The sequence below is a fragment of the Poecilia latipinna genome, unplaced genomic scaffold, assembly GCF_001443285.1.
Source record: "Poecilia latipinna isolate Pla-1442-1.1 unplaced genomic scaffold, P_latipinna-1.0 Scaffold427, whole genome shotgun sequence".
Classification (NCBI taxonomy): Eukaryota; Metazoa; Chordata; class Actinopteri; order Cyprinodontiformes; family Poeciliidae; genus Poecilia; species Poecilia latipinna.
In genome coordinates this window covers 214,843-238,542 of record NW_015113043.1, presented here as the reverse complement: position 1 = coordinate 238,542, position 23,700 = coordinate 214,843, and the positions used below count along the sequence as shown (strand labels likewise).

At 43.0% G+C, this 23,700-nt stretch overlaps 3 protein-coding genes across 4 annotated transcripts in view; 2 read left to right on the top strand and 1 right to left on the bottom strand.

The window, feature by feature from the left end:
* Positions 1–11,815, top strand: part of LOC106950887 (kelch-like protein 32) — a 31,491-nt gene extending 19,676 nt beyond the window's left edge. Inside the window, exons 6-11 of the mRNA XM_015038048.1 lie at positions 1,149–1,364; positions 5,191–5,917; positions 7,147–7,205; positions 9,006–9,198; positions 9,495–9,589; positions 11,150–11,815. Coding sequence (XP_014893534.1) covers positions 1,149–1,364; positions 5,191–5,917; positions 7,147–7,205; positions 9,006–9,198; positions 9,495–9,589; positions 11,150–11,311 — 1,452 coding nt within the window. The 3' untranslated portion in view covers positions 11,312–11,815. The remainder of the gene's footprint in view (positions 1–1,148; positions 1,365–5,190; positions 5,918–7,146; positions 7,206–9,005; positions 9,199–9,494; positions 9,590–11,149) is intronic.
* A 15-nt stretch (positions 11,816–11,830) lies between these two features.
* On the top strand, positions 11,831–15,668 carry LOC106950886 (kelch-like protein 32). The gene is made up of 3 exons (XM_015038047.1): positions 11,831–12,851; positions 13,148–13,242; positions 14,803–15,668. The coding sequence occupies exons 1-3, from the start codon at positions 12,683–12,685 to the stop codon at positions 14,962–14,964; spliced, it is 426 nt and encodes a 141-aa protein (XP_014893533.1). The 5' UTR covers positions 11,831–12,682; the 3' UTR covers positions 14,965–15,668.
* A 476-nt stretch (positions 15,669–16,144) lies between these two features.
* mms22l (MMS22-like, DNA repair protein) overlaps positions 16,145–23,700 on the bottom strand; it is a 22,400-nt gene continuing 14,844 nt past the window's right edge. For both annotated transcript variants that reach the window (XM_015038045.1, XM_015038046.1), the window contains 11 exons: positions 22,092–22,273; positions 21,103–21,253; positions 20,540–20,667; positions 19,434–19,576; positions 18,666–18,822; positions 18,417–18,562; positions 18,111–18,322; positions 17,863–18,029; positions 17,418–17,514; positions 17,079–17,246; positions 16,145–16,928 (listed from right to left, as the gene is read on the bottom strand). In XM_015038045.1, the coding sequence (XP_014893531.1) occupies positions 16,838–16,928; positions 17,079–17,246; positions 17,418–17,514; positions 17,863–18,029; positions 18,111–18,322; positions 18,417–18,562; positions 18,666–18,822; positions 19,434–19,576; positions 20,540–20,667; positions 21,103–21,253; positions 22,092–22,273 (1,642 nt within the window). In that variant the 3' untranslated portion in view covers positions 16,145–16,837. The remainder of the gene's footprint in view (positions 16,929–17,078; positions 17,247–17,417; positions 17,515–17,862; positions 18,030–18,110; positions 18,323–18,416; positions 18,563–18,665; positions 18,823–19,433; positions 19,577–20,539; positions 20,668–21,102; positions 21,254–22,091; positions 22,274–23,700) is intronic.

The window sequence follows — 23,700 nt, the reverse complement described above, 5'->3', positions numbered from 1 at the left end:
TGTTCTAATGACCGATTCATCTTTTTTCAAGTCAAACTAAGGTTAAATTGATAGAATAGGTGGTAATTTGCATTTATTATATTAAAATGTCCAGTTCAGCAAGACTTAAACCAGCATTAACACCTAAAAATAAAAGTTTCAATGGGTTCAGGAGAACCTTTCTCAGTCTGTGGATGACTGGATGTAATTGAGATTAAGCAACGAATCCTGAATCTGCCTTGGCAAGATGATGATGTTGGCAGATTAATAAATAAAACAGGAAAATGACTAACTGAGGAAAAAAGTATTTTTCCACAGTCACCTATGATGTGAAGTACATGTTAAGTAAAAGAACAGGGTAGATGGCCTGTTCTACAATAATTTAACTCTAATTTTAATTACATACAGTAATCTCATCTAATTTGATCTACTTTCCTGGTTAGATCAATCCAAAAAGATTTGTTGATGAAGTTGTTTTCCCGGAGGACAATCACTGCTGTTCCAAATCAGAAATAAAGCGTCCCTCTTTTGGCCAGCAGGGGGCTCCCAGGAGCGCTTTGCTTCTCACAGAATATACCCCGCTCTCAAAACTTCAAATTGTTGTTGCATTTATTAATAAAAGCGTTACTTCAAGGTTAATAAATAGCAAATGTAAAATTCTTTCAAATTTAAAATATTAATTTACTTAGGACTTTAAACAACTGACAAGTCTAAATATTACGATGTATACAGAAAAAAAATGTTCATGAATTTTAGATGCAAAATTCATGAATATGAATTTTCCGGAGTTTTCTGTAAAATGGACAGTCTTCACTTGGCATATACTTTTCAACCTTCAGAATACCACGCCATGGTCAGTTTGTATGCATGTTTTGTTTACTTTGCATTAAAAAAAGCTTCTACAAATCATTTTTTAAATAAAAACTTTCACAATCTGTCATAAAAGCTATCCACGTCACACTTTGTTTGAAAACAGACCCATATTTGATGTAAATGGATTTTCATGGACACCCAGAAGGTGGCAGTGTTGCCTCATTCTCTCTTATCCCCTTTCCCCCCCCCCCCCCAGCTGCCTTCATCTGAAATGTTGTCATGCCATTACAGTGAACACAATGCGTACAGTATTTTTAAGCCGTGCATCCTTTAGCCTCTCCCTGATCCTCCTGCAGGAGCTGAGCGGCGTGAACTACCTGGAGCTGTACCGCGTGGCCGACCTCTTCCATCTACCCGCCCTGGAGGAGGCCGTGGTGGGCTTCCTGGTGGAGCATCTGTCTGAGCTGAGGCAGAACCGACAAGACGAGGCCCTGCAGCTGCCCTACCGCCTCCTCAGGGAGGTGCTGAAAAGTGACCGCCTCACCTCCCTGAGCGAGGAGGAGATATGGAAGGTAGTGTCTGAGTCAGGGTAGACAGTCGTTTCACACTCGCATTACTGCCCGAATAGTTTAACACAAATACAGCAGTGTCCTGAAAGTTTTTATGGATTCCAAGGGGTATGCAACCTTTAAGACCTACAGAGCCATTTTGCTCTCAGGACAGCCCAATAAAACTTGCATAGAGCCACAAATGTCACGTAATTTTTTTAAAAATAGGATAACTTTGACAAATCTCTTCTTTAGGAAATTTCTTGTCATTTTTAAATAATGTATTTGTATTTTAAGGTTTTACAATAAGGATATACATAAAAGAGGATATTCATCTTTAACAGCTGAATGGTTGATGTGGAGGTTAAAGGATTTCTCAAACATGCATGAAAGAATCAAACCAACACTTCTGGTATGTTTTTGATTAGGGAACATTAGGGAATACTTAAGGCAGTGTTATGGTTGAAAAAGCCACTTGCAGATCCACTGCCACAGGTTGCAGACCCCTGGGGTGGACCAACACAAGGTACCAAAATGGTACCAGGTCATGGTCTTCTAACATCTGATGAAGACAATCATCTCCACAGCATGATGCTACCACCAACAGTTTTCACATTGGGAATGTGCGATATTGGCTTTCTGCCAAACACAACATTTTTGAATTACACATGTGAACTCCATTTACCAACAAGGTGACCTCTAGTGGTAATTAAGATGCGTTCACACCAGCCCTGTTTAGTATGCTTTAATTGAACTCTAGTTCGTTTGTCTAGAACGTCTGGATCACTTGGGGAGGCGTGAATGAGTAATCAAACTGATGCTAACTCTGGTCCACCTAAAAATTTAGACCTCGATCTGGTTGATGTGAACTCTTGCGCGGGTCAATTGTATATGTGAACCCCAAGCAGACCTGATACTGCTCCAAAAGCAAGAAGAGGACTAAGGCGCAGGGCATTCTGGGTAAATGCAACCAAAACAAGAGCGCGAGACTAGCACTACCTGGAGAAATGGCTCCTGCTATTGGAAAGACAAAAGAGAAATCCTATAACCGCTAAAACCTGACACCACTCCATTGTTGTTTTCGTTTCGTGAAACAGAAAGTTGCAGTCAGTGTCTTCTGAGGTTTTTGTGTCTCTCCCTTCAGTGGTTCTTACTACAGCGCCTCCACAGGCGACGGCGGAAACGGGTTTCTCAAAGAGCTTGGCTCTCAGTGCAGTACGAAAGCAAATATGTAACAAATGTTGCAGTTTTGCTTCTCCAATATAACAGAGTCCACCAGAGTATCAGCTGTGAAAACACAACATTTTATGTAACACTAACGAGGGTTAAATTCTAAAACATGTCACTCTTTTCTGATTTTTAGTTGGAAAACATTTTGCATAAAATACAGTGAAGCTTCTGGTTGCGATGTGAGGAAAAATGCAGAAAAGTCACAGAATAGTTTTGCAAGGCAGGAGAGCAGAGGATTAAAAGCAATCAGAGAGATTTGGTTGAACCCTGCCTTTCTCTGCTGAAGCATTGATATTGATGAGGCCACGCCGTAGTGAGCGGCATGTCTGAATTTGCGTGCACAGGTGCAGGCAGACTGTCAGTCCGCATAAACAGGCGTGTGTGCGTGATGAACTGGATTGTGGAGTAAGATGGCGGTGCAGGATGGGGACTTGCCATTTTGACTGTTCATTTGCACCAATCAGCCCCCACACCACCTCCTCCTGCCCCACCTTCATTCTTTCTCTCCCTCTCTTCTCTGATTAGGCCCACCGCGGCTCCATCAGGGCCCCCAATCCCCCAGCTGTCACTCGGCCGCCCGTCTGATTGAAAACAATCAGGCCTCTGATGGTACAATTACCCTGACCCTTTAGCCAGCCGCCGCTGCCATAATCAGCCTCTGATTAGGCTGCTTTGGGCCTCCTTCACTTCGCTCAGAAGGTTAATTTGGGCATCAGACGGAGAGGAGAACGGCAAGCGCCGTCCGAAAGGGTGGGTGCCCGAGACGGCGAGGTTGGACAGGGTTTGGGGTGCGGGGGTACGTGCCAGTACCGGACCGATAACACCTCAGCCTGTCAATCATCGTCACTCAGAGTTTTCTCTTCCGCCGTGGAAATCGCATTTTCTCCACCTTTTGTATTTTTCCCCCTCTCTCTCTTTTTTTTGCCATCCTTTGCTCTATGTTTCCGTAGCGTCCCCCTCCTCATCTTTCACACACACACACACACACACACACACACACACACACACACACACACACACACACACACTCTTTCTGTCTCTCTTTTGCACTTTCTCTTTCTGTGCAGAGAGAGGAAGGAGGGAGTTGATTTATTCTGTGCCCTGAGGAAGTTGTGTGATGCAGCGTGACCTTCACAGTCAGCTGCTGCGGCGCGCTCATGCTCGCACACTGTCACTTCACGGAGATGAGGAGGAGAGAGGCGGAGAGTGTGTGTGTGTGTGTGTGTGTGTGTGTATGTATGTGTTGGGGGGAAGGAGTGGAGCGACAACTGGGGAAGAGGAGGAAGAGAAGTGCAGGAGAGTGACAGAGATGCCACAAAAAGACAGACAGAGGCCCTTACTTGTCGCATATTCGCACCTTTAAAGTAAATCGAAGTGTTTTTGTTTAATCATCACACATCAGATCTCGTGTCAGAACTCAAGATGTGTTATTATTGGGTCTTTTCCAGATTTATCCGTGGACATTTTTATTTCCCATACCCGTTTCTCCCCCCTCACCCTTCCAAAATAAAAAATCACTGCCTTTTTTTTCCCGCTCTAATAAGTTCCCAGGTTCCACACGGTGGGTGCTAAGGCCCACTTTGTTTTCCTAATAATGGTATCAGTAATCTCCAGTCGGCTCGGCCCACACTCGCAGCTAAAGAACCTTCCACCACTCGGCAGGTTCAATTAAAGCCCTTCCCGCCTGCTTCCCAGTTCACCTGCGTTAAACAAAGCAGGGCCGCCTGTGGATATTTACAGTCTGTATATTGAATGCTGCTGATTAATAAATGCTTGTGTGTTGGCAGCTATGGCTGCAGCGCCGGCTCGCCGCAGTCCATCAGCTTCTTGAAGAAAACAAAACAAAACAAAAAAAAGATCTGATTAACAGCCCTTGAGACATTTCTCTTTCCCTTCTTCTTGCTTGGTTTCCTTTACCTCCTTTTCATAATTCTGTCCTCCTTCAGTAACCTCTCGTCTTTCCTTCTCTTTCCTTTAATGAAGAAAACAGGGAAGTCCAGAAAGCTATTCGTTTGAAATCTTAAAATAAGCAATGAATAAGTACATTTTTCCTTACAACTAGACCAGATTGAACATGTTTTAATTAAAAGTGCATACAAGAAGCTTTTTCAAGGTCCAAGCCTTTTTGGCGCCCTTGGCGAACCACCTTACTGGTGACTAGCCCCTCGACAAAGTTGTAGACCGTGTGGGGGGTGTGGTGGGTGTGGTGGGGGGTTCTGTTGAGTATTAGCCAAACGATGAGCGATGTATTCGGCATCACAATCCAATACTTTGGTTAATGTTTAGTTGCAGTATTCAAAAAGGTCAAAGTATGGAAAAACTAAAACTACCACTACGACTTATAAAAACTAAACAGAAACTAAGCAAAATTTAACTAAGAACTAATGAAAACTTTCAAACAGACTCTAAAAGCTAAGTAAAGCTAAGTGAATTAGACAAAAAGTCAATGAAATAAAACTGTAATGAAAAAACTGAAACTATTATAACCCTGGTTTGAAACTTTAGTTTAAATGCAGTCCTTTACCTTAATTCTGCGATTTCCATGAGGCTGCAAACGTTTCCAGATCCGACATCTTCTTGGCATGAATTCTGATCCAGTTCTCCTTCCTCTCTGTTCCAGTTGCTCGTTCTCTGGCTGGAACACGACTACCGCTACCAGTACGCCGAGGATCTCCTGCAGCACGTCCGCTACGGCCTGATGGACGTCCCCACCCTGCACCACCTCGCCAACAGCCACCCCCTGGTTCAGTCCTGCCCCACCGCTGCCGCCCTGGTGGACGAAGCCCTGGACTACCACCACGCCACCTTCGCTCAGCCCCTCCGCCAGTCATCCAGCACCAGGCCTCGTTTCCAGTCGCTCACCCTTTACATAGCGGGGGGCAGGAAGCGGGAGGTGAGCAGAGTCAGGGAGCTGCGCTACTTCAACCCATCGGCGCAGGAGCACGTGCGGGTGGGAGGGGGGTCCAACTGGAGCGAGCTGGCGCCCATGCCCACCGGGCGCAGCCATCACTGCATCGCCGTGATGGGCGACTTCCTGTTCGTGGTGGGCGGCGAGGTGGAGCACGCCACGGGCAGGACGTGTGCCGTGAGAACCGCGTGTAGGTACGACCCCAGGGGCAACCGGTGGATTGAGATCGCCCCGATGAAGGCGTGCAGGGAACACTTTGTCCTGGGAGCTCTGGGTCAGTACCTGTATGCTGTGGGCGGCAGGAACGAGCTGAGGCAGGTGCTACCCTCGGTGGAACGCTACTGTCCAAAGAGGAACAAATGGATGTTCGTCCAGCCCTTCGACCGCTCACTGTCCTGCCATGCCGGGTGTGTGGCTGATGATCTGCTCTGGGTCTCAGGTACACAGTGATAGGGAAAGGAAGAAATAAAGTACTCTCTAATATGAACAACCGTTATCTCAGGTGTAAATGTACAGTTGTCCAGAAATATTTTCACTTCTTTTAAGGGGGCAGTATTATGTAAAATCTACTTTTTTGAGCTTCACATTATGTCATAATATTGTCAAGACCATACCTGGGGTGTTGTCTTGATTCTTTCATTCATGTTTGAGAAATTTTTTAATCTCTCGTGACAACAATTGAGCTGTGCAAAACAACTAGGAGGAGGCACCGCCTTCAAGGACACAGGTCCTCCTCGCAGCTGAAGTTTCCAAGCTTCTGCCTCACAGAGCAACCCTCTCCTCCGTGACTCCCCCACTCAGCTCCTTCAGACTAGCCAGCAGCAATTAGCAAACATCTGATTGAACTGCACATTTGCTGAGCTAATTACAGGAGCCACTTCTCAGTACAACACCGATAAAAACGTTAAAGGGTTAATAGAGGAGTGGTGTTGTGATGACTTCCTGAAGGTGGAGTTACAGAAAGAGAATGAGTTTTTAAAGAGGCAGAGGCCCAATTTCAAGGCGTTAAGTTACGAAGTCAAATTTCTTTTGAGTCACATTTCATATTTAGTTATTTTTTAACAACTTAAGGTAACATAAAATGGCACTATTTACCTGGAAAGTACATTATATTGTCCCTTTAAACCTTTTGACATTTTTCTACCTTACAGCCACACGTCATTTTACCTTACTGCGATTTTATATGATTGTGCAACACAAAAGAAGCTATATCGGAGAAGGTGAAGGATAATATGTGCTTTTCATAAATAATTCACTGATATTTAAGTCTTGTCGGGTTTATTTTTTGCATAGTTACATTTCAGCAATAAACCATTTCAACCTGAATGAAGTTGCTGAGATGAATGACAACATGGTGTTGTATGGAACGTTGCAACCATTTTGTACCCAAAACACCCAAACCCACAAAAATTCAAAATCACAAAGGCACCCATAAAATTTTTTATTCAAAATATTTGCACTTATTTGTGTTGCTCTAACAAGTACAATCCAAAAGAAAACATAATTGGGATATCTCGAAGAGTACAAATGCGTTTTGCAATGCTCTCTAACTCTGCACGATCACACATAGACACACTTTGGACTTTTCAGACTTCTGCAAGCATATTTCTGCTATTTTTTGTTACGCATAAAAATGAAGTTCAGCATGTCGCACTTTTGCATTTGCAGGCGGAGTTACAAACACGGCACAGTACCAGAATCGGCTCATGGTGTACGACCCGGAGCAAGTGAGTATCAGACAGCTAAATCAGGCACTTAGAAATATTTAAGAAAAATGATGGAGTCTAGAACATCACTTAATTTTCTTTTTGGATCAAAATGTTTTTTGTTTTTTTTTTTTGTCTTTTTTTAATAGTTCATATATCTTTGCTTTGCTGTCCAGTAAAAATGATGTGAACTGTCCTGTACCTGCTCCAAGTCAGTGGCAAACTGGAGAAATGGGATGCGCCTTCATTTCTACTGCATAAACATGTGACTTGTGTTGTTAGCGGTTATCAGTCCTGTAGCAGACATTGCTCTGACATTAGTTCACTACAGGAAGAAAAAAAATGTAATGTTCAATAATGTATTTACCAGTATACTAAAAGCACAATATACAGTATTAGTTGGTATATGTAGGTGTTTCAAAAAAAATATCATAAATAAGTACTTGGAGTATTTTGATGCCTATTTTGACTTTAGTACAATAATACTTCACGGGGTTGACATAGAATACATAAAACTATGAATTATAGTGTTATGTCTTGTCAATGATGATATATTTTAAACTATTTTTTCTTATAATAAAAATACATGATCATGCATTAAATTCTACTTTATGCTAGCTGGTAAAGTATAAAGACACAAAAATCTTAGCAGTTAAAAAAAAATATTATCAATATTTAACAAAATCAAGCCCACAGAACACCCTTACCCCACTCAGCTCCTCCAGACTAGCAGCAGCAGCAGCAATTGGCAAACACTGAGCATCTGCAGAACTCCTAAGAACAGTGACATGTTATGATGACGTGCTGAAGGGGGCATGTCAGAACAGGTAGGAAGTTCTTAAAGAGACAGAGGCCCAATTTCAAGGCATCAGATACAGACTATGATGCAAAGTCAGATTGCTTTGAAGTTACTGATAAATACAGAACTCTCTCATAACTGAAGGCAACATAGTTACTTGACTGTGCTACGAAAAGAGTTTATGGACATGCAAGATTCAGACGTTCAAACTGACATTTCCTACAAGATCGGAGACCGAGTATAACTCAACATGATCCAGCTGTGAATAGATCTACTGCTTCCATCATCAAACCTGACGATTTGTTTGATGGGCTAGTATTTATAGACCTAAACAAAAACCCCACAAAATATATCCAAACTCCCATTCTCTTGTCCACTTTTCAAAACTAACTCAAACAGCTCAACACGTTGGGCTGTAAAGAGCAGCGTTTCTGTCTGTGCAGCTTTGAAGAAGCCTGGACTGTGTGTGTGTGTGTGTGTGTGTGTGTGTGTAGCACAGAGGCATGCAGTGTGTATCCGCGAAAAGGTGCACATCCATATGGGTCTGCGTTTCCACTTCCAAGCGAGGGAATGAAGAAGCGAGAGGTAGAAAAAGGGAGAGAGTCTCATTTGTATTCACCACGAATCTACATTCACCTGCCAGAGCAACAGCAACCCCCCACCCACTCTACCCTCAACAGATGGCCACCCGTCAGCTCCCAGCAGACACACACACACACACACTCACTCTCATTCTCTCCCTCAATCAAGTACGCACACACACACCGACGCACTGGCACAAAATAAGCTTCCCCACACTTAGTGAGATGAGCAGGGATCCTTGGTGTAAAATGGAGTGGATGAAACATATGATTAGAAATAGGGAGGGAAGTCATTAGTACAAAGCAGAGCTCCAGTGTCACGTTATTTATCTAGCACTGAGCATACATCAATTACCCATGCATGGATATGCTTAAATATTAATCCCCTCATTCGTCCTCGTTCCCTCTCCCACCTTTCTCCCTCTGTTCGCCACCCGTCAGGATCAGTGGCTGGCCCGCAGTCCCATGCTGCAGCGGCGCGTGTACCACGTCATGGCGGCCGTGAGGAGGCAGCTCTACGTGCTCGGCGGCAACGACCTGGATTACAACAACGACCGCATCCTGGTGCGTCACATCGACTCCTACAGCATGGACCTGGACCAGTGGACCCGCTGCTCCTTCAGCCTCCTCACAGGTGGGCGAGGGCGCCGTCGCAGTGGGCGGGGAGGCCGTGTCCACGTAGAGATAATTACAGAGCGGACAATAAACAGGCTATCGAACCGCACGAGCGGCGGTTGTTTGTGCGCAAACAGAAACGGTTTGTTGCAGTAATCTGTTCCTTCTAGCGTCTCTCAAAAAAAAAAAAAAAAAAAAAAAATTCAGGTCAGGAAATAGAACCAAATCTCACTCCGAGTTAAACTTTCCTCTCCTCTTTTTGCTCTGAGGGGAAAATGTAGCAATCATGAGAACCTTCATGTCTGTCATCCTCAGGTCAAAACGAGTCTGGAGTGGCCGTCCATGATGACAGGATTTATGTGGTAGGAGGGTACTCCATTTGGACCAACGAGCCTTTGGCATGCATCCAGGTGAGAGCTGTGACTGCTGAACGTGATTTCAGCCGCAGTGTTTACTTTTAGAAACATGTGGCTCATTAAATGCACAATCTGACTGATTGTCTACGTGCTGCATTCAATAACTGGCTGCAACACGGAGAGAGGTTATTTTTTTTATCCGAGTCTAAATTTAAGCTGTGCATTTTTAAGCTGTCCTAACAGCAGTTAGAGCGCTGGTGAGAAGAGCTGCTCTCCACTTTTATATCTTGCAGGACTTGCTACTAATCCATATAAACTCCATCAATAATCTGGACCAAAGTGTCGACCGCTGTGAGTCGGAAGCTGAAATGTCTGCAAAGAAACTAGAGCAGAGTAAATACAAAAATGAAGTTAGTTACTATATGACAAAACACCATTTCATTTTTAAAAAACGCAAAACATCTCATAACATTTATCTTTTAGTGGAAATGTTTACCTGTTTGAAGTTTGAACTGAAAGCCTCACTGACTGAACCATTCACACTGATTTCTAATATTTATTTTTCTACCACAGGCCAGAAACATAACTGGATGAAACAACACACATCTAGGAAAGCTGCTAAATTAAAAACTTTCACTCAAGATCAACAGTTATAATAATAAATCTGCAGTCAGCTCTAGTGGCCACTTTTTGTTTGTTTCTCTTCACTGAAGCAAACCGGAAACGCTTCAAGTACGACGATAAATTGTAGCGTTGATTTTGTGATTAATTATAATATTGTTTTCTGAGACCATATTTGTAATGCTATAGTAATGCTAGCTTGCATTCTCAAAGATCAATAAACTCTAATTTTGTTTAAAAGGAAACAAACACTGGACACTTGAACTGGAAGATATTTAAAATCTCCAAAACAAAAATGAAAAATAAAACCATAAATAAAATGCTTTATGACAGCTCTGTAAAGAAAATTTCCCTTGAAAATAATCATCAGGATGGAAATTATCTAGCTGATTTTAATTGATCATGCAATTAATTGCAACAGACTTATGTACATTTCTGTCATTAAACCCCAACAAAGCACCTTAAAAGTTTGTGTTGATTATGAAAAACTTGAAGGAAATATAAATACTTTCTCAAGCTACAGTAACTCCTCATTACACTGACTGCTGCCATGGCAATAAGCCATATTAAAGGATCCCCGTACTGCTAGGCTGTCATAACAAATTTTGCATTTTCTGATAAATCGCACCAGAAGTTATTGCAATAAATTATAACATTATTGTTTTGAAACCATTTTCAGGTTATATAAAGTTAATGACATAATAATGTAAGAACACATTCTAATGAACATTTAACACTGGAAAACATTTTAAATGAACAAAAATAAATAAAACAGAAACAAAACAAAACTGTCCTTTAAAAAAAGGGCTAGTTGAGACCAAAGCACCAAACTGAAGACTTTTGTCATGCAGCTTTTAATAGGAAAAAAAAAGAGAAAAACAATCAATCATGCAAATGGAAATTATTGAGGTTGTTTTAATTTATCATGTGATTAACTGATTTATTGCTTATTGCAACAAGCTTTGGTACTACAGAATGAATTTCCTGTTTCAGGTGCTGGACCTGAGCATGGAGGGGAAGGAGGAGGTTTTCTACGGACCGACACTGCCTTTCGCCTCAAATGGGATTGCAACCTGTTTCCTCCCAGCTCCTTATTTCACCTGCCCCAACCTCCAGACGCTACAAGTGCCCCATCACAGGATAGGTGCTGTGTAGCTCACTGACTTGGGAAACGTCTGAGAACCAGCCGATGGATCAATCGGCGCTTGCAAACCAGAATGAGGAAAAACAGCCAGTAAAGAGAACAGGCTGCTCTAGCGTGGGTGTAAGACGGGAAGCCGCGCCGCTTCTTAAAGCTGTTCCTCCTGCATTAAGACCGGGACATCATTCAGACTCAGTGGAAGGTCCGTCACCTCTGTTGAGATGGACGGGGTAAATATAGTTGAGCGGTCCGACTAGCCACAGGAAACGGAAAGTTGCTGGAACCAATAATAGGGCTGTAAGTTTGTTTCCTACCCAGCGAAAAAAAACACTAAAAAAAGTCAACAATGTCCATCGATTCCCGTTGCAAGTTTCCTAGGCGGACCCAGATGAACATGTTGCAGAGGCAACGCTTGAATTTTTTTTTTAATCCCCTAAATGATGTGAATTTGACAACAGATTCAACATACAGAATGTAGCTGCGTTTCCATTAAAAGTGTGCGCAAAACTTTTGTTGAANTATGGACATGCAAGATTCAGACGTTCAAACTGACATTTCCTACAAGATCGGAGACCGAGTATAACTCAACATGATCCAGCTGTGAATAGATCTACTGCTTCCATCATCAAACCTGACGATTTGTTTGATGGGCTAGTATTTATAGACCTAAACAAAAACCCCACAAAATATATCCAAACTCCCATTCTCTTGTCCACTTTTCAAAACTAACTCAAACAGCTCAACACGTTGGGCTGTAAAGAGCAGCGTTTCTGTCTGTGCAGCTTTGAAGAAGCCTGGACTGTGTGTGTGTGTGTGTGTGTGTGTGTGTGTAGCACAGAGGCATGCAGTGTGTATCCGCGAAAAGGTGCACATCCATATGGGTCTGCGTTTCCACTTCCAAGCGAGGGAATGAAGAAGCGAGAGGTAGAAAAAGGGAGAGAGTCTCATTTGTATTCACCACGAATCTACATTCACCTGCCAGAGCAACAGCAACCCCCCACCCACTCTACCCTCAACAGATGGCCACCCGTCAGCTCCCAGCAGACACACACACACACACACTCACTCTCATTCTCTCCCTCAATCAAGTACGCACACACACACCGACGCACTGGCACAAAATAAGCTTCCCCACACTTAGTGAGATGAGCAGGGATCCTTGGTGTAAAATGGAGTGGATGAAACATATGATTAGAAATAGGGAGGGAAGTCATTAGTACAAAGCAGAGCTCCAGTGTCACGTTATTTATCTAGCACTGAGCATACATCAATTACCCATGCATGGATATGCTTAAATATTAATCCCCTCATTCGTCCTCGTTCCCTCTCCCACCTTTCTCCCTCTGTTCGCCACCCGTCAGGATCAGTGGCTGGCCCGCAGTCCCATGCTGCAGCGGCGCGTGTACCACGTCATGGCGGCCGTGAGGAGGCAGCTCTACGTGCTCGGCGGCAACGACCTGGATTACAACAACGACCGCATCCTGGTGCGTCACATCGACTCCTACAGCATGGACCTGGACCAGTGGACCCGCTGCTCCTTCAGCCTCCTCACAGGTGGGCGAGGGCGCCGTCGCAGTGGGCGGGGAGGCCGTGTCCACGTAGAGATAATTACAGAGCGGACAATAAACAGGCTATCGAACCGCACGAGCGGCGGTTGTTTGTGCGCAAACAGAAACGGTTTGTTGCAGTAATCTGTTCCTTCTAGCGTCTCTCAAAAAAAAAAAAAAAAAAAAAAAATTCAGGTCAGGAAATAGAACCAAATCTCACTCCGAGTTAAACTTTCCTCTCCTCTTTTTGCTCTGAGGGGAAAATGTAGCAATCATGAGAACCTTCATGTCTGTCATCCTCAGGTCAAAACGAGTCTGGAGTGGCCGTCCATGATGACAGGATTTATGTGGTAGGAGGGTACTCCATTTGGACCAACGAGCCTTTGGCATGCATCCAGGTGAGAGCTGTGACTGCTGAACGTGATTTCAGCCGCAGTGTTTACTTTTAGAAACATGTGGCTCATTAAATGCACAATCTGACTGATTGTCTACGTGCTGCATTCAATAACTGGCTGCAACACGGAGAGAGGTTATTTTTTTTATCCGAGTCTAAATTTAAGCTGTGCATTTTTAAGCTGTCCTAACAGCAGTTAGAGCGCTGGTGAGAAGAGCTGCTCTCCACTTTTATATCTTGCAGGACTTGCTACTAATCCATATAAACTCCATCAATAATCTGGACCAAAGTGTCGACCGCTGTGAGTCGGAAGCTGAAATGTCTGCAAAGAAACTAGAGCAGAGTAAATACAAAAATGAAGTTAGTTACTATATGACAAAACACCATTTCATTTTTAAAAAACGCAAAACATCTCATAACATTTATCTTTTAGTGGAAATGTTTACCTGTTTGAAGTTTGAACTGAAAGCCTCACTGACTGAACCATTCACACTGATTTCTAATATTTATTTTTCTACCACAGGCCAGAAACATAACTGGATGAAACAACACACATCTAGGAAAGCTGCTAAATTAAAAACTTTCACTCAAGATCAACAGTTATAATAATAAATCTGCAGTCAGCTCTAGTGGCCACTTTTTGTTTGTTTCTCTTCACTGAAGCAAACCGGAAACGCTTCAAGTACGACGATAAATTGTAGCGTTGATTTTGTGATTAATTATAATATTGTTTTCTGAGACCATATTTGTAATGCTATAGTAATGCTAGCTTGCATTCTCAAAGATCAATAAACTCTAATTTTGTTTAAAAGGAAACAAACACTGGACACTTGAACTGGAAGATATTTAAAATCTCCAAAACAAAAATGAAAAATAAAACCATAAATAAAATGCTTTATGACAGCTCTGTAAAGAAAATTTCCCTTGAAAATAATCATCAGGATGGAAATTATCTAGCTGATTTTAATTGATCATGCAATTAATTGCAACAGACTTATGTACATTTCTGTCATTAAACCCCAACAAAGCACCTTAAAAGTTTGTGTTGATTATGAAAAACTTGAAGGAAATATAAATACTTTCTCAAGCTACAGTAACTCCTCATTACACTGACTGCTGCCATGGCAATAAGCCATATTAAAGGATCCCCGTACTGCTAGGCTGTCATAACAAATTTTGCATTTTCTGATAAATCGCACCAGAAGTTATTGCAATAAATTATAACATTATTGTTTTGAAACCATTTTCAGGTTATATAAAGTTAATGACATAATAATGTAAGAACACATTCTAATGAACATTTAACACTGGAAAACATTTTAAATGAACAAAAATAAATAAAACAGAAACAAAACAAAACTGTCCTTTAAAAAAAGGGCTAGTTGAGACCAAAGCACCAAACTGAAGACTTTTGTCATGCAGCTTTTAATAGGAAAAAAAAAGAGAAAAACAATCAATCATGCAAATGGAAATTATTGAGGTTGTTTTAATTTATCATGTGATTAACTGATTTATTGCTTATTGCAACAAGCTTTGGTACTACAGAATGAATTTCCTGTTTCAGGTGCTGGACCTGAGCATGGAGGGGAAGGAGGAGGTTTTCTACGGACCGACACTGCCTTTCGCCTCAAATGGGATTGCAACCTGTTTCCTCCCAGCTCCTTATTTCACCTGCCCCAACCTCCAGACGCTACAAGTGCCCCATCACAGGATAGGTGCTGTGTAGCTCACTGACTTGGGAAACGTCTGAGAACCAGCCGATGGATCAATCGGCGCTTGCAAACCAGAATGAGGAAAAACAGCCAGTAAAGAGAACAGGCTGCTCTAGCGTGGGTGTAAGACGGGAAGCCGCGCCGCTTCTTAAAGCTGTTCCTCCTGCATTAAGACCGGGACATCATTCAGACTCAGTGGAAGGTCCGTCACCTCTGTTGAGATGGACGGGGTAAATATAGTTGAGCGGTCCGACTAGCCACAGGAAACGGAAAGTTGCTGGAACCAATAATAGGGCTGTAAGTTTGTTTCCTACCCAGCGAAAAAAAACACTAAAAAAAGTCAACAATGTCCATCGATTCCCGTTGCAAGTTTCCTAGGCGGACCCAGATGAACATGTTGCAGAGGCAACGCTTGAATTTTTTTTTTAATCCCCTAAATGATGTGAATTTGACAACAGATTCAACATACAGAATGTAGCTGCGTTTCCATTAAAAGTGTGCGCAAAACTTTTGTTGAAAAAAAACAAAAGCAAAACAAAAAACATTTTCGCAATTGTTGCATTAACATTAAATGGGAAATGCAATTAAAATCACACGTGAATAAGTTTGTTCACATAAGTCATTCAGAAACATTCTCCTACCACTTCCTGTTGTCTTCTTCCTTGTTTTTCCACCAGTAGTAACAGCCGACCGTTGATCATGTGGTTCGTGTTGTGTGGGGGAAAAAAAAAAAAAAAAGCATTCCGTCGCAGTTTTGTGAAATGAACTAATTTTGGTGCTGCTGAAAAATCACTTCATCTTAGCGCAAAAACTTAACCTAAAACCTGCCCAGGTTTGTGGGGTTTTTTTCCGAAATTGGGTTGTTTTCATTCATATAATTTAATTATTAACATTCAGTCATTCCAATTTGCACAACTATACGGTCAATGGAAACGCAGCTGGTGTGTGTGAGCTATTGAGGCTTTTATTTTACGCTCAGGACCCGAAGACTGTTTGTGTTTTTAAATGAATGTCTGGACATTCAATCATGTAATACTTATTATTCTGCATTGTCAAACATTTGCTTTTACTAAAAGAGAAAGAGAGAGGGAAAAAAAAGTGCTTGCACATCCCTCATGTATCCGAAGCAACACGTCTGCAAGAATATACGGAAGAAACCGCAGAATAAAGATGCTACTTAAAGGACACCAAAGCTTGGTTGTTGGCGATTCTTTATGGAGTTACAGATAATTTTATGCAGATATTAAAACATTCTCACATTCCATGTGCTTTCCTCTCATACTGCTGCCATCGCAGGACAAAGCTTGCAGCACCCACCCCCACCGGGTGAGACGTTCCGCAGTCGAGATGAGGCAGAAAAATGACTAGCAATGACAGAAAATGGGACTTGGGTGATTGTGGATGACAAGAGTGAGACTTCACGTGATTAGGAGCGAGCCAAATCCAGATTGCAAGAGATTGCTGCAACTTAGAGAAGGCAAGAATGAGAGGATCGGAACAAACAGTTCCCTCCATTCTCTCCCTCTCCGCTTTTCTTTTCTTTTTTTTTTTCCGAAGTCCAGAACTACTTGGAGCTCGCCCACGATTGTCATGATATCTGCGAATTAGGCCAGAGACGGATCCTGATGGTTCACATTCTTTGCTACTCAGATATCAGAGGTGAGGATTTCTCTTTAAATGTAGGAAATGTCAGAATGGAAAGCTAGACCTTTCTTCTTTTTCTTTTTTTTTTTTACAATGTGTGCATTATGTACACTTCTGAAAATGTTCAGGTTCCACCTATTATGCCTCTTAAAATGTTCTTGTTATTTCAGTGACGTGATGGATTGTCCAGTTAACTACAAACACACTTAAGAAAGTTCGATTTCTCCCAGATGAAAAGGTTTGTTAGAGGAAAAACTCTGAGTCTCTCTCCAAACTGCTGATTTCCTCCTGCCCACTTTGTCCAAGCAGGGACAGCAGCTTCATGTATGCACTCCTGCAACACAGAAAGATGTGTCACATCACAATAACAATAATATTATATATTTAAAAAAATCCCTGACTTCCTGTATAGACAGCTTATAAATAGCTTAATAGCTGTGAAAAATGTGCCTACTTGACTTCCTCTGTGATTCATAGAGCTCACCTCAGGCCGATGTTCTTGCCCAGGCCCCGTTTGTGTTCGGTGCTCCTCAGACTGAGAGTCAGGCCGGGGATGAGAGCTCGAACCGCAGCGGGATCCAAGACGGCGACCGTCTCCAGGACGACGTACACCTGCCTGTCGTAGACGCCCACGTTCTCCTCCACGAACGACCTGAGCGCGTCGGGATCGCATCGAGAGGAAGTTCCCAGTTTCAGGGCAAATCGCTCATGTTCACATTCAAGCGATTCAAAATTTCCCAGCGTTTTAATTAACTGCTGTTAATTAATAATATGTAGTAATGCAGGGAAATGACGCAACGCTGATGATATTTAGTAAAGTTACCGTAAGGCGGCGACCATTGGCTCGCATGGCGTCTCTGTAGACGCAGCGACGCATCGCTCCACCACGAGCTGCAGCACATCCGTGATTATCTTCCTCACTGGGCAAACAATAACACACACATACACACACACTTAATTTTATGTTTGCATATGTGTAAAATGAACTGAAGCCTGACAGTGACATTAATATCAGTTCAGTTTTTTTTTTTTTTACTTTTCATCAATTTACACCCACAAGCTTTAATTTTTTTTTGCATGCGTGTTTTTCTCTAACAAACACAAAGTTGTGCACAATGGTGAAACAGAATGAAAATCTGAAAAGTGCGTCATAGCATAGCATCAACATTAATATCAGGTATTGACAACAACCCATATTTTCATATCGTGCATCCTTAGTGCCACGTATTAAAAACATCTCCTCTCTTGGCTGCGGCTGTTTGTCTTACCCGTCGGCTCATTGACCAGCATCAAACATTGCAGCAGAGCGGGAAGAGGCAGCGTCAGGACGGAGGCGTCCATGTCGGCGTTTCGCCTCAGCAGCTCCAACAGGAACATCAGGACGGACGCGAGGCGAGGCGGGGGGGTGTGGCTTTTAAACTGCAAGAAATTCTCGCTGCGAAAAGCAACAAAACGTGATTGGTCTGTTGGAGTTTTATAGTCAAAGGTTCCCCAATCCTCGGCTGCAGAGGCCTACCAAAGCACCTCCAGGACGGTCCTCCTCAGCGCCGCTCCCCTGGCGGTCGGCGCGGCCTCACAGGCACCGAGCAGCACCGGGTGGTTGGCAACCACGCCCAGAGAGGGCGAGGCGGGGAGGAAGTGATCCAAGTATCTACGGGTTACAGAGCGAAGCTGCTGCTTGAGGCCGGCACCCTGGGACTGAGACACGCCTGACGCCACCGACAGACCCTGGGAGAGGATTTGTTATTAGAGTTAAATCCTCAGGACAAAGTGGCAACTGATGGTTTTGTCTGGTTTGCGTCCAGCAGATCTCCGTCCTGACCTGCAGGTAAAGCGGTAAGCTGTCCCTCAGAGCTCTGTCCTGCTGCGGGAGCTTGGGCGGCAGCAGCAGCCCGTCCACGATCCGGAACAGCAGCTGCTGGGCTTTAAATGTGGCCAGCAGGGGGCTCCAATGCTTCACTATGCAGCCTGGAGACACAGCAACACATCAACCCAACTCTAGCAACAATAATAAAAAAAAGAGAATAGTTCTGTACTCTGTGCTGTGTTTACATGCTGATTCTCTACGTACCCACAGCCCAGTACGCCAGCTGCATCCCCTCCTGGTTCTTGCTGACTACGTACGGCTTCACGTGTTTCAGGACGTCACCGATGTAGTCCAGGGCTCTGGTCACCATGGCCGACCGCTCCGACAGCAGCTGCAACCCGCTGTAAACACTGCCTACCGCCTGACACCGTAAAACACATAAGGAGAGAACACGTTCGGCTCGTAAAGACAGGCTGCTGCAGACCTGGCATGACCAAGTCACAAACAGAATGCATTTTACAACGTATTACACAACAACATGGGGGGAAAACACAAACTAAAACAAGACATTTTGGAGTCAAAAGTCAGCAGTACAGAAAGAATAGTCCTTACCAAATCATATATTATCATAAATACTGCAAATGCATCTGTCACCAGTGAGAAACAGTTACCAGCCGTATCGCGATAATAAATTTTGTAGGACGATAAATTGTTATATTCTTGTAAAAAGATCATTTTCAACTAATAACTTAATAATGCAAGTTCACTCTCTCAAAAGACCAAAACACATTTGTACAAAGCACTCCATGCTGGAACTGGTATAGATTTTATATATCCAAAACAAACACTAAATAAAACAGAAATAGAAACCGGACAAACTGAAACCATGAATAAAATGGATTATGAGGTTTTTGTAAACAAAATTGCCCTTCAAAAGTCAGTCAAAAATAATCAGCGGGCTGGAAATTAGCACATTTTAATTGCGATTAACTGATTTATTGATTTATTGCGACAGGCTGAAGTAAGTGTTACCTTGACAAACGTCTCCAGGGCTGCGGTCGGCTCGGGCCTGGCAGCCGGGGAAGGAAGTCCGGCTCTTTGCAGAATGCCGTCCACCTCCGGCAGTCGCAAGACGAGCCGGGTCAGTTCGCACAGCTGCTCCCCAACTGCCCGGGCTGGGGCAGAAACAGGAAATATTCAGAAAGTGCAATATTTGATAAAGGAGAAGTTTGGAGGAATATCTAAAAAGCAGGGATGTGCCGATACATTGACCCTGATTTCCTTCATTTCGGGAGATTGAAAATGATCTTATCTAGAGATCTTCTCTACCTCTGAAAAGGTCTGAAAAACTAACTAAAGACTTTTCAAGACCTATTTAATGTCACTTTGAATGGAATTTAGGACCAAAAACAAACGATGAATATGAAGGGTGTGTGGGGGAATCTGCTTTATTACAATCAAACTACATAAAAACAGTGAAACTTCTGAGATCTGTTTGTGGATCTTCCCTACAGCCCAAGCAAGACTCTTCCACCCAGAATGCACCTCTCATCATATGGGTTGCTAACTGAATTGAGCCAGCACTGGAAATTAATCTCATCCAACCACTTGCCCATGATGGACGCAAAAAAATTCTAGCTAGCAAGGGTAGCATCTGGTTAGCGGTAGCTTCAACTGCCTCGAGTCACATAACACCAACCGAGACGTCTGCGTGTGACTCAAACTTTTGCCTGACAGAAAAGTCCTAGAAGAAAATAAACTATATAGAATATACAATGCAAAATAGTCCTGTCACCACAAAATTTAAGACCTGTGATTAACATATTTAAGGCTAACTTAAATACACATGCACATGCCAGGTTCACAGTAGTCACCCCACTGTTCCCAAATTAGAACATTTGTCCCTATATTTAGCTACTTTTTAGATAACAAAATTAATATCGGACAAAATCAAAATCAGCTGGTCAGGCTTTTCTAAGATCTGTGATTGGTCAGAAAACTACAATTGATGCACCCCTACTAAAAAGGAAAAACACAGAGACAACATGCTAGAGTTTTGAAATCGTGAGGATTGATGCAACATATGTAGAAAAACAAAAAGGTAATGTGTGATTTGATGGAATTCTAGACCCAATTACCCGTTTTGCTTTCCGTCCCGTCCAGGTTCTTGTGAAGGTGTTGCTGTAGGACGCATCGGATCCAGGTCCTCACTGAGAGGCCCTGAGCCGAACCCGGGGCCGCGTCGCTTAGCGACGACACCAGCTCACTGAAAGGTGAGTTATATATATATATAAATATATAAGGTGTCGCAGGTACGTTTCATGAGAAACAAACACAATATGTTCACAGTCAGAAGCGGAGACTGACGCTAAAAATACGCGGGGGAATGTATGCGATTTGTAATTTACACTGAATGCGAGCTGCTGCGGCGCTCACACTTCTTATTCTCTGACAGAAGGGCTTCAGCCAGGATTTACTGTTTAGTAGATGCAGAAATATGAAAATCCTTTTGTGTTGACAACAAACAAATGAGTCCAGCTACGCATAAGAGGACTGGATGCTTTTAATATAACAACTATTATAAATAACACTTAAAAAGAGATCCTTTCATCTATTGAGGTTTGGGACCTTAGGGAACCTTGATATGACGCCGATCCAAATGTTTTTGTGATGCAGATGGATGTGAAAGGTTGAGTCTCGCCTGTTCTGGAGCAGATGGGGAAGGTAGCGCGTCACCAGGAGCGGGTGGACCATGTCGTCCCAGCCGAAGAGCTGCATGATGGTCTGAACCGGGTTGGGCTGCAGGTCCGGAGGGGCAGAACTGGGCAGGTCAGAGGCGAGCAAGGTGAAACCTGAAAACAAAAGCAAACGAGTCTGAGCGACCCTGATCCTCAAATCCAACTCTGCTGTTAGACCATCCTGGAATTTCACTTTAGCCGACTTCAATCTTCTACATAGGGCTGCAACTCACGATTAGTTTAATAATTGATTTTTTTTTTTTTACGATTAATCAGATTAAAAAATGGCACATTCTGAAGAAATTTTCATTTAGACACTTAGGCCTTTTTTTTTATTAAAACACTAATACATGATAACAAATAATTAACTTCCTTTTTTCTAAACAAAAACAAACATTTCATTGCCTAACATGCAGTGATGTAACAATTTAGTGAACGCTTGATCATTTGAAGCAAAGAATGCAGAGACAGAAACATCAGCCCTTTCTGCTCAGCTCATCAACAGAGTGTAGGGCTTTTGGATTAACAGATTAATAACTGGACGGCAAAAGATTCTTAATGGCAGATTTTTTTGTTTGTTTATTTTGCAGAATTTGAACCAGGAGAATCAAAAGCTTCTGGGTTGAACATATTTACAGATCTGATTTTCATTGTACAGTTTTGGTTTAATTCCTGCTCTGAGTGTATTTTTCTTTCAGCAAATGGAGTCTGTATACTCCAGGTAATGATTACTGAATTAGTTGACAATAATTTCAATATTCAACTAATCACAATTAAGCCAATCAATCATTTCGGCCCTGCTTCTGCATTTAAAATTGTACACATTTTTTTTTATCTTATTCTATAATAAATATAAAAGTTTAATATAAATTATGCTCTCTCTCTCTCGTTGTTTTTGTTCTCTCCCTCCATATTTTCCCGTCTTGTTTTCCTCTCAGTGGGCGTTGCGTACCTGCAGCAGCATCTGCCAGCTGGGCCGGCGGGGTCTGGGAGAGGCGTAAGTTGCGCAGGAAGGGGAAAAAGTGCATCCACAGAGCAGAAGCTACCGCTAGGTGGCGCTCCCTAATCACACTGGCTGGAGCCGGAGCCCAGGCCGGGATGGGCGCCGACTGGACGCTGCGCTGATGGACCCGTCTGGTGGAACACACACACACACACGCACACACACAAATCCTTAAAACACGAGAACAGATAAACAATTCTATAAAATGTAACAACACTCCCTCTTGTGTTTGGCTCCAAAACCCCTCCCTCTTTTCCTTCCCCTTTGCTCCCTTGTTTCTGTCTTTCACTGCTCCTTCATGTCTTCTCTCTCTCTCTTTCTCTCTCTCTGCTGTCTCAGGGGGGATTACTGAGTGTGGTGGTGCGCTGCAGTGAGGAGGAGGAAGAGGAGGAGAGATGGGGGTGTGAGGAACGAGGATATCACAGGCATACAGTGGAGCCTAATGCTGATCCCCTGTACACAGAGCGTAGTTTGGCTCGTCTGGCTCATCCCTGGCCCTGGCTACCAGAGCAGCCCCACAGTGGCTGGCATTAGCCCCAGATAAGCAGCTGAAGGAGCTGTAATCTCATTTAGACTGAAGATGATCCTCCTGTCCCTCTCATTCTCCTGGACGGCGGTGTGAAAACGCAGGGGTTAAAGTGTGCAGGAGAAGGTTTGAGGAACTACCAGCAACCCCCTTTCCTTCCTTCCACACACACACACACACACATCTACCGTCTTCCCTTCCAGCAAGGTTGCATCTAATCCAGAGAGCTGAGACAATCGATTAGAGTCTGAATTCATTAGGCTTGTTACTACAGCGGAATGGGCCTTTCACACCCATCAACCCTCATTGTACAAGACATCATCAGAAAACCTTCTTAATCCTCCCTCTTTGTGGCTTCTAATATACAGTACACACACACACACACACACACACACACACACACACAGCATGGCTAAATACCATTAGAGTGTCACCCTTTCCCTCTTATCCTGCTTTGAGAGAAAAAGCAGAGAGAATACTTTGCATCCTATACCAGACAGAATCCTCAGATACATCAAGGACACAGGTTTTAATTAATTTGTGTCTTTTTCTAGGTGACGCAAGTTTGCACATTTATTTTAGAGGGGAACAAAAAGTTTCAGTGTTTACTAAGTCATTTAATGCAAATAATGAGAACTATTTTCATGACTTGGTGTCTGCAGGTTTAAGTAAGTCAAATGAATTTTTTCGTTTACTAGTCTGCGTGGACTAGCTCAGAATTTCACATGCACGAAGTTCGCCTTTTCCTTGAACGCCTCATCGCGCAAGTTCCGTAGGAAACGAATGGAGATGGAGCGACGTCGCCTTCCGTGTGTTGAGCCCTTTACACTGCTCTCTTACGTAGAATACGCCTAGCGTCATATGGGTTGACAACAGAAGTGCACCAGTGGCGGAAACGAACGTTGGCAGTACATATGCCGATAAATTTCTACTTTCTCCTGGCAAAAGAAAACAACAACAACAACAAAAAAAAAAAAAAAAAAAAAAACATCCCCCAGCCCCCCGTAAACAGAGGCAAAAAGCAACCGCCAG

Excerpts from the sequence above, each read along its gene's own strand:
- LOC106950886 (XM_015038047.1), top strand. The coding sequence starts at position 12,683 with ATGCTGCAGCGGCGCGTGTACCACGTCATGGCGGCCGTGAGGAGGCAG. Across the intron at positions 12,852-13,147 it reads CTCCTTCAGCCTCCTCACAG|GTCAAAACGAGTCTGGAGTG; the intron begins GTGGGCGAGGGC and ends TGTCATCCTCAG. Across the intron at positions 13,243-14,802 it reads AGCCTTTGGCATGCATCCAG|GTGCTGGACCTGAGCATGGA; the intron begins GTGAGAGCTGTG and ends TTCCTGTTTCAG.